Source organism: Penaeus japonicus, unplaced genomic scaffold, assembly GCF_977035675.1.
Source record: "Penaeus japonicus unplaced genomic scaffold, GWHDUDI00000001_assembly GWHDUDI00000022, whole genome shotgun sequence".
Classification (NCBI taxonomy): Eukaryota; Metazoa; Arthropoda; class Malacostraca; order Decapoda; family Penaeidae; genus Penaeus; species Penaeus japonicus.
In genome coordinates, this window is record NW_028234424.1 from 12,049,280 (window position 1) to 12,064,279 (window position 15,000).

The following is a 15,000-nucleotide window of genomic DNA, read 5'->3' on the forward strand; positions in this document are numbered from 1 at the left end:
CCACACTAACGAACACACACACACAGCACCATTCCACAACACACACACGGACACCCACACAACACACTCTCACACACACGACACAGACCACACACGCCAAACACACGACACACACACCACACACACACAAAAAACACCCTACTCTCAAACAGTATACAGCACTCACACACACACACACACCACAAACACCTCTACACACACAATTTTACAAACCACACACACACAAAAATACACACACTCACACACACTCACACACAACACACTCCCCCACACGACACCACACACACACACCAAACAACCACCACTCACACACACCCCCTAAAAACACCTCACTCAATCACTCCTCACGCACACCCTCATCAGCTCACACATTCTCACAAACACATACACACACCACAACACACAAAAACACACGCCCACACACACGCCATCACACCCACACACAGCTCCCCACACACTCCCAAACACAACACACACTCACACACACACACACACCCACTCAAACACACACACACAATCCAAACACTCACAAACACGCCAACACACCCCGCACACACACACAACCACCCACACACAAACCATCCCAAACAATCACAAACTCTGCCAACCCCAACCCCCCACCACCACCCCCCCCACCACCCCATCCCCCTCACCCCCCCCCCAACCCCCACACACACCCCCCCCCACCCACCCCCACCCCCCTGAGCCCACACACACACACGACACACACACTTGAGTCTGTGTGTTTTTTTTGTTGTTTTTTTGTGTTTGAATAGATGTTTAATATTATTATATATCAGCATTACGTTGCTATTCACGATCCTATAACTCAATTACGTTTTTTCTCAAATTATATAAAGATTAAGTACACAAGAAAACCGTAAACCTCTACCAGTTGACATATATAGCTTGTCAGCTTCCTTATCCATAAAAGAAGTTACAAAAGAAAATAGAAAAATAGCTTCACATCATTTTTATATACTAATTCTACTGGACAAGGCTTTGTGTTCTTGATTGTGTGTAATAAAAGGTGGGAGAACTGTCTAAACATATTTGAGTGACCCACCAATTAACATGTTCAGATAAAATTAATGCAGATGTGAATAATTTTTCTATCACTGGTTTTCCAGTGTCATTCTATATTATTTGCTCATTTTCTCTTCAATTGGTTTTCATTTGTCAACGTCATACCTGCCACTTCACATAAAAATAGTCCAATGAAATCTTTCTAGATTTAGGACACCCTTACCGCAATCACCACACTGTAGTTCACAAGAATTGCTGATCCAAGGAGAAGACCGTACTTAACTGTCTTAAGTTTGCCTGATTACGGCCCATGAGGCTTGAATGGGTGTAAAAAATGGGTTAGAGGTAACCTTCATGTGGATTCTATCTGTTTGACACGTCCGCAGCCGTATTTAAAGTCCCTATCACTCTGAATACATTACATGAACATGCCACATTGGTATTCCTTGAAGTGGTGAGTTCGTCTCAAAAGCATGGCAAAGCATGTAAAGAATGAACAATTGTGAAAACTAGGTGATATGAGGATGTGGCTTATCATGAATAGTTTACATGGGCACAAAATTGCATAATTTTAGTGTAATCTTTTGTACCAATAACTCATATAGAGTATACCAACATTTTGGAAAGTAATGTCCATACTGCATATATTAGGCATCTTTGTCCAAGACTTGATTACAAACTATTTTAAGAAAACATGGATTCTTAGCATATTTTTGGAAGAGAAAGAAGTTTAAATGAATGGTAAAAGTAGTCAGGAACAGGAAGTAGAAACGCCATCCGCGACGGGGGAATTCTAGCCTGAATGTCCAAATGCCGGGCGTTCGAATTATTAGGCCTAAATCATTTGAATGGGCGTCCACAATACGTGCCGCCCTGGCACGTGGGCTTTGAATGCGAGGTTCACGCATGCTGTACCACCCTCCTGTGTGGGTTAATTATATTATTATTGAAATATGTATACATTAAATGTATTAGTAGATACACACTAAAAATAAGGAAGTCTATACATAAACGACACAACCCTTCTCATCCCGTGTGTTTTTAATGGAGCCATAGACTGGATTATCAACTGTTGTGATTCCTGAGATAGTTTTCAATTCTTTGGCAAATGAACTCTATAATAGATAAATTATACATATGTAAGCATAGGTATATATATATAATAGAAATTTATATATATATTATGTACATATATATATATATTATATATATTTATATATATAATATATATATATATATATAAATATATATATGAACATATATACATATATATATATGTACATATATACATAGTATAATATGTACATATATATACATATATATATATATATATTACAGATAATCCATATAATATGTACATATATACATATATATATGTATATTATATACCATATTTATATGTTCATATATACATGTATATATGTATATATAAATACAGTCTATATATGTACATATATTCATATATATATGGTATATATATAATATATATAATGTACATATATATATACAATATATATGTAACATATATATATATATGTACATATAAATTCATATATTGTACATAAATATATACAGTATATAGATATATATATTATATATTTTAAAACATATATATTATATATATATAGTACATAGATAGATATATATATGTATATATTTTTAACATATATAAAAGATATATATATTAGTATTTTTATACATATATAAAATGTAATATATAATGTACATAATAGATATATCTATGTATATATTTTTACATATAAATATATAAACATATATATATATATATATATATATATATATATCTACATATATCTAGTATATATAGTGATATTATATTTAAAAATATATATATGTATGTATGTATGTATGTATATATTTTTACATAATAAAAATATATATAATATGATAAAGAATATATAAACAAATATATACAATACGATATATATATATATATACACATATAATCTAATATATACATATATATATATAATATAACATAATATATATCTATAGATATCCATATATATATATAGTCTTATATAATATATACATAAATAAAAATATGTAAAGCATATATATATATATATATAACATAAATATATAATATATATACATAAAAATATATATACATATATATATATATATATATATATACATATATATATATATATATATATATACATAAATATAATATATATATACCTAATTATATATGTAATTAAATATATACATATATATATCTATAATGTTACATATAATATATATAAATATATATCTATATATATATGATAGAAATATAAAAATAATGTAAAAATATATACATATATATTATATATATATTTATATATATGTAATATTATACATATAAATATATATAAGTACAATAATATAGATATCTATTGTCTATAATTATACATATATAAATATGACTATATAATATATATATAAAAATATATATATATATAGTATATGTATATATTAGATATAAAAATATAATAAAATAAATAAAAATTTGTGTGTATAAATAATATATATAATAATAAGCTATATAATATATACATATGTTTATATATATGTATATATAATATATAAAAATATTTATATAAAATTTTACATAGTAATTATACATATAAATATTATGAGTTTGTGTGTGTATAAATTTATTTATTATATGTATAATAATATGTGTGTGTGTATATAAATTTTTTATACATGTATATATAATAAAAAATATTATATATTATGTTTGTATTTTATTTATTTATATGTATATATATATAATATATAATTTATTACATATATATATATATATATAAAAATAATATATATATATATATTATAAATATATGTTGTATTTATTTATTTATATGTAATATATATATTTTTACATATAACTATATATATAAAAATAATATATATATATATAAAAAAATATATATTATACATATATATATACATATAAATATATATAATATATATATATTATATATATATGTATGATATATATGTAAATATATACTACATGTGGTATGTATGCATAAAAAATATATAAATATATAATATAATATGATATATTTCATATTTATATATATAATATATGTATATAAATATTAGTTTTTATGTATAAAAGTATACATATAATGTATAAATGTATATATGTTATAATATGTATGTATACTGTATATAGGTATACAAATATTTAAGTATATGTATATTATGTATACTAATTATGTATGTATATGTATAATATGTATAAAACAGTAGTAAGTATAGTGTATATATGATGTACCATATATGTATGTCAAGTATAGTTAACATGTATAATATATATATAAATATATATATATATATATATATTATATAAGTAAACATATATATATAAAATTTTAATATATATATGTATATATATAAATATATATATTTATATATATATAATATATATATTTATTATACTATTTCATATATTAATATATATATATTATATCTCCCTTTTTATATCAATCTATATATGTAATATATAAATAAATATAGTATATATATATATATATAATTATATTATATTATATATATATATATATAGATATAATATATATATATATAATATAAAATATATATATATATATATAAATATATAATATATAAATATTAATTTATATATATTATAATATAATATATAATATATAACATATTTTATATATAATATATATATATTTATATATATATAATATATATATATATATATATATAATATTAATATATATATTATATATATATATAGTATAATATAAATATAAATTTATATATATAATATATTAATAAATAATAAATATTAATTAATATATATATATATATATATAATATATACTATCATATATTATATTAAATATATATATATATATAATATATATATATAAAAATATATATATATAATATATCATACATATATAATATTATATAAACAAAATTTTATTTATATATAATATATATAATATATTATATATATATATTTATATATAATATATAAATATTATATATATATATAATTTTAAAATATATAATTATTTTATATATATATATTTTAATATAAATAATTTTATTAAAAAATTTTAAAATTATAATTTTTAAAATATTTATAATTTTATATATTTTTTATATATATTTATATATATAAGATAAATTATATATATATTATATTATATTATTTTATTATAAAATATTTTATATATTATATATCATAATATCAATATATTATATATATAGATAAATATATATATATATATATATATGTATAGGTATATTTATATATATATATATATATATATTTTATATTATATATTTATATATATTTTATTTATATTTAATAAAAAATAAAATACTCATATATATTATTATATTATATATTACATATATATATATTTTTATATAAATATATATTATATTATATATATATATATTATTTAATATAATTGTATATTATAATATATATATAATAAATATATATAATTTTTATATTATTATTATATATTATTATTTAATATATATATAAAAAATAATTATATATATATAATTTATTATATCTATAAATTTTAAAAAATATATATATATATATATATATATATATATTATATATAAACATACCTACACACACAATCACAAACCAAACAGCAACACGACTCACACACACAACATACACATACACACACAATCACACAGCCAACACAACACACAACACACACATACACATACACACCACAACACACCCAACCACACACTCACACAATACACATACCATACACAAACACACAACAACAACACACACACAAAGACACATACACACACAACACACCACCAACCACAACAACACATACACATACCAAACACCACACACACACACACACACACACAACACACACACATATACAATACACGACACCACAGCACACACACACACGACCCCACAATCACACACAAAAACACATACACATACACACCACACACACACACACACTCACACACACACATACACTTACACACACAACACACACCAAACTCACACAAACACACACATACACATAACACACACAACACTCCACACATACACAACACAGCAACACTAACATACACACCAACACCCACACACAACGACACACACACACACACACACACACACAACACACGAACCACATACACACACACAACCCACCCCAACCCATCCCACCTCAAATAAAAATCAATGAATCACAAATTAACAAATCTTTACCTCTATAAAAGTCAACAGTCCACACCCAAACCCAAATCGAGACACCCGAACCCCAAACTCGTAAGCCGACTTCAAGCTCAAACTACCCGGTCACGCCACTCAAAACGTTAACCAAACTATCGCTAATGGAAAGAGGCCCCATGCACCAAAGCCCCCAGAATAAAGTGAAATAAAAGCGGTCTTACAACTTACACGCCCCCTTCTACCTAACAAGAAACCCGTTTCCTAGAGCTCTTAACGCATATTGCGGTATCTACTTTTGAGTAGGTTAATTCAAGACGTCGCAGATATGCATTTTCCATTCTAAATCAGCAAAGGTGAAATCATGACATTGCAAGTTTATACTCATCAGTTTTCTTTGAACATTTTGAATAAATTAAAAGTATTATTAATGCAGTGGTCAACTACATGTGAAACTGTCTTGATAATCATATCCACGTCCGTGTTTTGCATATACACGAGTACACATCGGCATAATGTTCATGTTAGAGGGGCGTATATTAAATGTAATAGAATAAGTAAGTAAATATAGTAAGCTATCTTTGAATCATTTAGAAAACTATTGGATACTTTAAATATGTGCATCGACTCCCCCAAATTTTGAAGTTTTGTTATGGAGGTAATTCCTGAGAATAGTGAAATAGATCAGGGACATTAGCATTAAAGTGGGGGCTGGGAAGACTGGGACGCGCGCGTCCCCAACGACCTCTGACAGGCATCTAACGTTTGCTGTGCGAACGTTTCTCTATTGTTATCCCTCCGCCAAGGTCAGCGGTTTTTCACTTGTTACTGATTTTTTTTTACATCTCACTCTGAAACAAAGCATGTTTTATAAGTATTGTTAGAATAAAATACCCTTGTGAAATAGTTTAGTCTGTGTGAAAGCATGTTTGTAGATTTTTAGTGAACGGACCGTAAACACGACGTAGCACGTAGTAATTTTCTCGGAACGGCCCCCCATTCATGCGGTGCCATCTAGCGGCGACTCGCTGAACTCGCGTCTTGCGCAGCTCTCAATAGATGGCGTGGTGAGCAGGTGTTCCTTTTGGCGGGAAAATCTTGCACATGGTGGCGCGTTTTTTTAACTTTGTCGAGAGAGTGCGCTCGATGTATTTGATTGTATATGCGATGATGATCTTCACAGTATGTATGGCTTCAAGTTCGGTAAGACAATTCATTAGCTTTGCATACTTCTGCATACATATTATCATATGTAATTTACTTAAAGTAATTGCAAACTGTAAATACAATGATGATTGTCCGATAAGCTATGGGACTAGTGTAAAGTATGATGTAAATCTTAGAATTATATAGCAAAAAAGTTGTTACTGGTACGTAAATTGATATAAAAAGAAAGATAAAAATTTGAGACTTTTCATATATGTAATCGAATGACACTTGGCAATGTACTGTCCACTTTTTACACGTAGATAATCCTACAAGTGCTTAGTCATCAAAGAGTCAGTTGGTAGACCTAACCTGATCTCACTTGTTTACTTTATTCCTTGGATTGACAGGCATTTAGGGTTTAATTTATTTTACTGTTTTCAGTAATAACAATGTAAATGCTATAATACTGTCAACAAACATGGTAGTAAAAAAAAAAAAAAAAACTAAACTTCTCAATTTAATAAATGGTTGGGTCAGGTTTAGATCATCGATATCTATAAAATATGTATACAGATAATTTATGTATATGTAAATATGTATATTTTTGTGTGTGTATTTGTATATATATATATATATATATATATATATATATATATATATAATATATATATTATATAATCTATATATAATATATATATTATTTTAAATAATTATATATTATTTATATATCTAATAATATATATATATAATAATATATATAATATTATATATATTATATATAAATATATATTATATATAATTTTTTTTTTTTTTTTTTTATGTATGGTTGTTTATAGACACAAATGCACCACACAAATATATGAATACTATATATATATATTATATTATATATATATATAGATATATTATAAATTATATATATTGTATATATATATTTATATATATATATATTATTATATACCATACATACATATATACATAAATACACAACACTCTCAACCACCACACCTACACATACACACACCCACGCACACACACAAACACACCTACAAGCACACAAACAACACACACACACATACACCTCACACACACAAACACGCAGACACACATACCACCACATACACATAACGCACACACACTTACACACTACCATACCTTAACGCACACCACATACACCCGACCACCACAATATATATATATATATATATATATATTATATATATTTTATATATATATATATTTTATATATATATGTGTGTTTTTGTGTATTTATGTATGTATGTATGTATGTAAATGGCCCAGAATTGTCAGCAAGACTTTTAACCTGCACATGGACAATGCCTCTGCATTTAGGTAGAGTTTACTAAAGTCAAGGAATCTGGTCACTACCAGAAAAGCTTTAAAATTTCTTTTTGATACTAAAAGTTTTTTGGCGGGCAGGGGGTGGGATATCTGACTAACCCTTGTTTAGATATAGATCTTTTTATGAAATGTTGAATTTTTGCAAACACACAACTTCATTTGTAATTTTCTTCCAGTACTTCCTGAGTTGCCACTGCCATCATCATCTGTGGGTCCAGGAGATTCTCGATCACTCCTGTTCCATCCCCGCGTGGCTGAGGAGGCCCAACGTCTCCTCTCCTGCCAGGATCCAGCTCTAGTTGAGCAGCTGGCAAATTCTTTGGCACTGACACATGCAGACCACATGTAAGTTATAAACCTTGTTTCATTAGGCAGATCTGAATATAGTTCATATGATCTACTTAGATTACTAAATGACAATGCTACATTTTTCTTTCAAGGTTGTTTTATTTTGTTTAAATGCCCTGTGTAATAATTGCTAAACAATGCTACTCCTTTCAGAGAATTGAAGGAGCAGTATGCTGGGACAGATTCTTCCATTCTTCTGAGAAATGCACCACCACTGTTAGAAGGAATTCTTCGTGTTAATCCTGCTGTATTTACAGCCAGACAAGGTTAGTATTTATAAATTCTTTAAATTGTCGAGAAATTGAATATGTTTACAATCTGTGTTGATGACTTGATTGGGATACCAACAAACAGACCCATTGTTTGAGTTTAGGGTTGACTGAATGTGTGTGAAATGATGCAATTATTAGTTTAATAAAAGTAAAGTATTAATTGCACTTTTTATCAAATCTTTGTTCATATGTTGCATGCTCCATATAGCCAAATTATGGAACAAAGGAAATAATGAAATCTCTTTTAATGTTTATTATGCTGAAATTCATGTTATATATTTATATATATATATATAATATATATATATATATATATATATATATATATATATATATATATATATATATTTGAGTGTATGTAAGTTATTATCTATATATTTGTATGTATTGAATGTCTTATATATATATTGTATGAATGTATGTTATCTATATATATTAGTAAAGTATTTGTATGTTAAACATTATTAATATCTTAGTCTGTAGTATGTATATATATATAATATATGTTTGTATGTCTGTAAGTATATATCTATATATATCATTGTTATGTTGTATGTATATAAATATATATATTTGTATTATGTATGTATCAATATATCTCTTTGTATGTCTGTATGTATATTATTATATTTGTATGTATGTATGTATTATAATATATATATATATTTGTATGTATGTATGTATTATATAAAAATATAATTTGTATGTATGTATGTATATTTATATATTTACGATTTGATATGATGTATGTGTATATATATATATATATATTTGTATGTTTGTATGTATTTATATATATATATATATTTGTATGTATGTTGTAGTATATTATATCGATAATTTGTATGGATGTATGTAGTATATATATATTTATTTGTATGTATGTATATATATATATAATATATTTTGTTTGATGTAATATATATATATATATATTTTTATGTATGTATGTATATATATATATATTTGTATGTATGTCATGTATAGATATTCTATATTTGTTGTGTTGTGTATAATAATATAATATATATATATATATCATATATATATATATATAGATATATATTTTTTGTGTGTATATTATATATAGTTATTATATTTCTTATATATATATAGATATGTATTTATATATATAATATAATATATAGATATTCTATTTATATATTATATATATTATATCTATAATTGGTGTGGGTATCTATATATTTATGTAATATATATATATATATATTATTTTATATATATATATATATTTTATATATTTATATATATTTTATTATATTTGTGTGGTGTGTATATATATATATATGTAAATTATATATATATATATATTTATATATATATTATATATATATATTTGTGTGTGTATATATAGTATTATATATATTTGTGTGTGTAAATATATAGTATATATAATGTAATTAATTTATATATTATATATATATTATATATATATCGTAGATATATATATATTATATATATATGTGTGTGTGTATATATATATCATATGTAATTATATATAGATATAATAAATCTCACTATATCTATATGTATATATGAGTTTATATATATATATATTATATAATATTGTGTGTGTGTGTGTGTGCATATATGTATATATATATAACCTAATCTATATATATATCATATATATATATATATATATACTATATATGTATATATATGTGTGTGGTAATTCACACTCATCATATATATAAAATATATGAGCGTATATAATGGTATATATTCATATATATATATCAATATAGCGTTATGATATATATGCGTAATTATAATAATATATATAATATATATATATACATATATATATATACATACATATACATGTTTAATGTGTCTACATACATATCAGTATGATATAATACATATTTATGTTTATAACAATACTTATGATCTCTGTATTATGTATATTGCTCTCACAGCAATATAGTCAGTATACTTGTTGATAGCCTAAAACTTGGAATAGGTCTTAATATTTTTAGAATTCTGTCTCCAAAAATTGTTTTGAGCTTAAAATACCAGTAACAGATACTTGTTTATATTTGTCAATGACAGAATGATGCCAAACAAAAGTATATTCAGAATATTCATTAAATTTTTGTGTACTGGATAGATTACTGGTTAGGCTACCAAAATTAATTTGACCATTTTATATACTTGTACATTTATTTATAATTAGTTATTGATTTATAACGTGATTCTTCCTGAAAAAATACTTCACAGAAAGCATTTTAGTGATTCAGTTGAGAGAATTCCTTAAACAGTAGTTGATATAATCAGTAGGTATATTGCTATGAAAATATTGCCTAAGGTTGGATATTTAGTTATATTCACTACTTTTGTTGTTAGGAATCATCCCACTATTAGTTTGTTTACATAAATATTATTGGTTTCATGTGTGTTTTAGATTGTTTGGCATTCGCAACATTGTATGAACTATAGTTTTTATGTATTTTTCCCTTTGACATTTCTCAGGTGGTAGTGAAGGAGGAGCTGTTATTAAAACAGAGTGTGGGAAGGGCATCAGTCCAATCAACCATAGTTCCCCCTCAAAACACATAAACAATGTGTCTGTGATCCAATGTGGACCAGTTCTTGCTAATGCTACCCAGGTCAAGGTCAAGACAGAGCCTGGAGGTCCTTCACCTCCTGCATCCTTGCCTCAAACCAAACCTGATGGGCAGTTAGAGAAGCACTACGGTCATAAGTTGGCCAATAAAGAAGATCCACAAACTGATGAGTCGTTTGGAAAGAGAAATCTTGTTCCTAAATCTGACAGACAATCTGATAAATCTGTGGACAAAGAAGAAGATAAGTCCTCAGAGAAGCAAAGTAAACGGACTGATAAGACTAGTAGCAAAGGAACTAAATCTGAGAGCCGACCAGCCCATGTTACCCCAGAAAAAGAAAAAGCTTCCCAAAACCACACACAAGACAATAAAAACAAAGGTAAGGTTGATCATTGGAACTTTAAAAATATCTCAATGTCTAATGCAATACTTCACTTGCAGCTAATAATGCAGAGCTGATAGAGATTCAACTCTATTGTAATATGGTAGCTGGATTTCTGATTTCTTTGGAAAATATAAGGAAAGGATTAAAGGATATGATATTTTCAAAGATTTGGTTTGTTGTTGTGGAATCTAGAGTACATCTTGGAAGTTTATTTCCCCAATTGATGCAGCAGTATTTTCACTTATTTTTTCAAGATACTTTTGACTTTGAACACCAAGTATCCTTATTGCTGCCCTTAATGCAGGTGTGGACAAAATGCGAACGTTGAGCAATGGGACACAGTCGATGTCTCGTATGCATCATAAATCACACAAGTCTTCTAGAGGTATGAAATCTTTCCTCTACATGCTAATTACCTTGACTGGCATAGATGATTGCCTCTAGGAAAATCATGTGCATATCTGGCTCTGCACAGGATTACACACACATTCTGTGAACAGAATAGTTGAGGAAATGATGCCTGAACTTGTGAAACATTTAGATAAAATGCATTATTTGTTCCAGTGCTTGTGGTAGTGCTGTTTCATTAATTATATTGAGCTCATTTATATCTTGCTGTTAGCTTGTGCTTTTATGTTGCTCTGACCTAAATGTTGTGATTCTGGATATATTTTGATATGGGGGGATTAATTGGATGGATCATAATCAAGGATTCACTGCCTGTATTAGTGTTGATGTAAGTTATGGTTTGAAAATTGATGGATATAGATACAGTTGGATATTTTATTTGGCTTTTTATTGTGATTTTCAGAGTTTTATATTGATAAACTTAATGTTTTTGCATGTGGGTCCATGCTTGTGACTATGCATGAATGTGTGCGCATATGTCCATACTTGGTGATAATACTCAACATTTAGTTACTATCAAAGCTACAATGTCTATTGTTAAAAAGAAAACAACATCCTTATTTATAGCTTCCAAAAGACCTAGGTGCCTATAGTACTAAAGTGCCAATAAACATTATGGTCAACTGATCTCAGTTTTACTTGAATAACTTTGGATTTCTTAGATGTGTAGCTTTATAAAGTCAATGCTGTTGCATCTTCCAAGAGTGTACAAATTTTCCTATATTTTTTCTCATTGATTTTTCAGTTGCAAATGGTGCATGTTATTTGTAAATAATTGTTTTATATATATATATAGAGTTGTGTGAGTGTGTGTGTGGGTGTGTGAGTGGGGGTGGGGGTGTGGGTGTGTAGTGGTGTTTGATGTGTTGTGTGTGGGTGTGTGATTTATTTTTTGTGGGTGAGTGGTGTTGTGTGAGTGAGTGTTGAGTGTGTGTGATTTGAGGGTAGTGTGAGTGAGTGTGTGTGATGTGAGGGGGGTGTGTGTTGTGTGTGTGTGTTCGTGTGGGAGTGTGTGTGTTGTGTGTGTTTGTGATTTGTGTTGCCTTTGTGTGGATGTGTGTGTTTGTGTGGTGGAGTTTTTGTGTGTGTGAGGTGGTGCGTGTGAGTGAGTAGAGAGTGAGTGTATGTGGTAGATGAGTGTTGTTGATGATTTAGAGTGTGAGGTGAGTCTTGTGAGTAGTTTTATAGTGGTTTTGATGAGAGTGAGAGGAGTTGTGATTCTGATATAGAGTAGTTAGTGGTGGAGAGTGATTGAGAGTGTGAGTTTTGTTTGTTTGGAGTTGTTTAATATAGTGGTGATAGAGTTCACACACCATCTGTCTCTCATCTATGTGTTATTGTTTCGTTGTTTTGTATAGAATATATTATTATATATATATATTATAAATATCTAAAACACCAACCACACACCCCCCACCCCAACCTCCCTCCCACTCACCCCCCTCACTACATATAACCCACTCAATCTCTCCACCACATACAAACACACCCCCACCCACCACCCCCTTATATTATTATTATTATAATATATTATATACATAATATCTATATATATTATATATATATAGATATTTATTATCTATATTTTATATATAGATATATATAGAGATATATATATATTATATTATATATTTATTATATAATATATATATATTATATATATATGTTAATTTATACATATTATATATATTATTATATTTATCTATATATATATTATTTATTATATTTTAGATAGTTTTATGAGATATATATTATATATATATATATATTATATAACATAAATATAGATATATATATATATATATATATATCTATATATATTTTCTATATATATATTATTATATCTATACTATATTTATGATATTTTTTATATATATATTTTATATTTATAATATATATATATTTATTATATAGATAGTATATATCTATTTTATATATAGATATATTATATATAATATTATATATATTATTTATATATATATATAGTGTATATTTTAATATCTTTATATATATTAGATATATATATGATATATAAATTATATATAATATATTATATATACTATATATTATATATATTATATTGATATTGATATTAAGATAAATATATATTATATATATATATATAATATAATATATATATATATATATATATATTATATATATATATATATTTATAATATATGTGTGTGTGTCTGTGTGTGTGTATGTTTGTGTGTGTGTGTATTATAATGGTAT

General features: G+C 26.1%; 1 protein-coding gene across 1 annotated transcript in view; it reads left to right on the forward strand.

The window, feature by feature from the left end:
* Positions 1 to 15,000, forward strand: part of LOC147469316 (uncharacterized) — a 77,967-nt gene that overhangs the window by 49,053 nt on the left and 13,914 nt on the right. The window contains exons 3-6 of the mRNA XM_086549220.1: positions 8,938 to 9,106; positions 9,263 to 9,375; positions 11,878 to 12,351; positions 12,662 to 12,742. Coding sequence (XP_086405346.1) covers positions 8,938 to 9,106; positions 9,263 to 9,375; positions 11,878 to 12,351; positions 12,662 to 12,742 — 837 coding nt within the window. The remainder of the gene's footprint in view (positions 1 to 8,937; positions 9,107 to 9,262; positions 9,376 to 11,877; positions 12,352 to 12,661; positions 12,743 to 15,000) is intronic.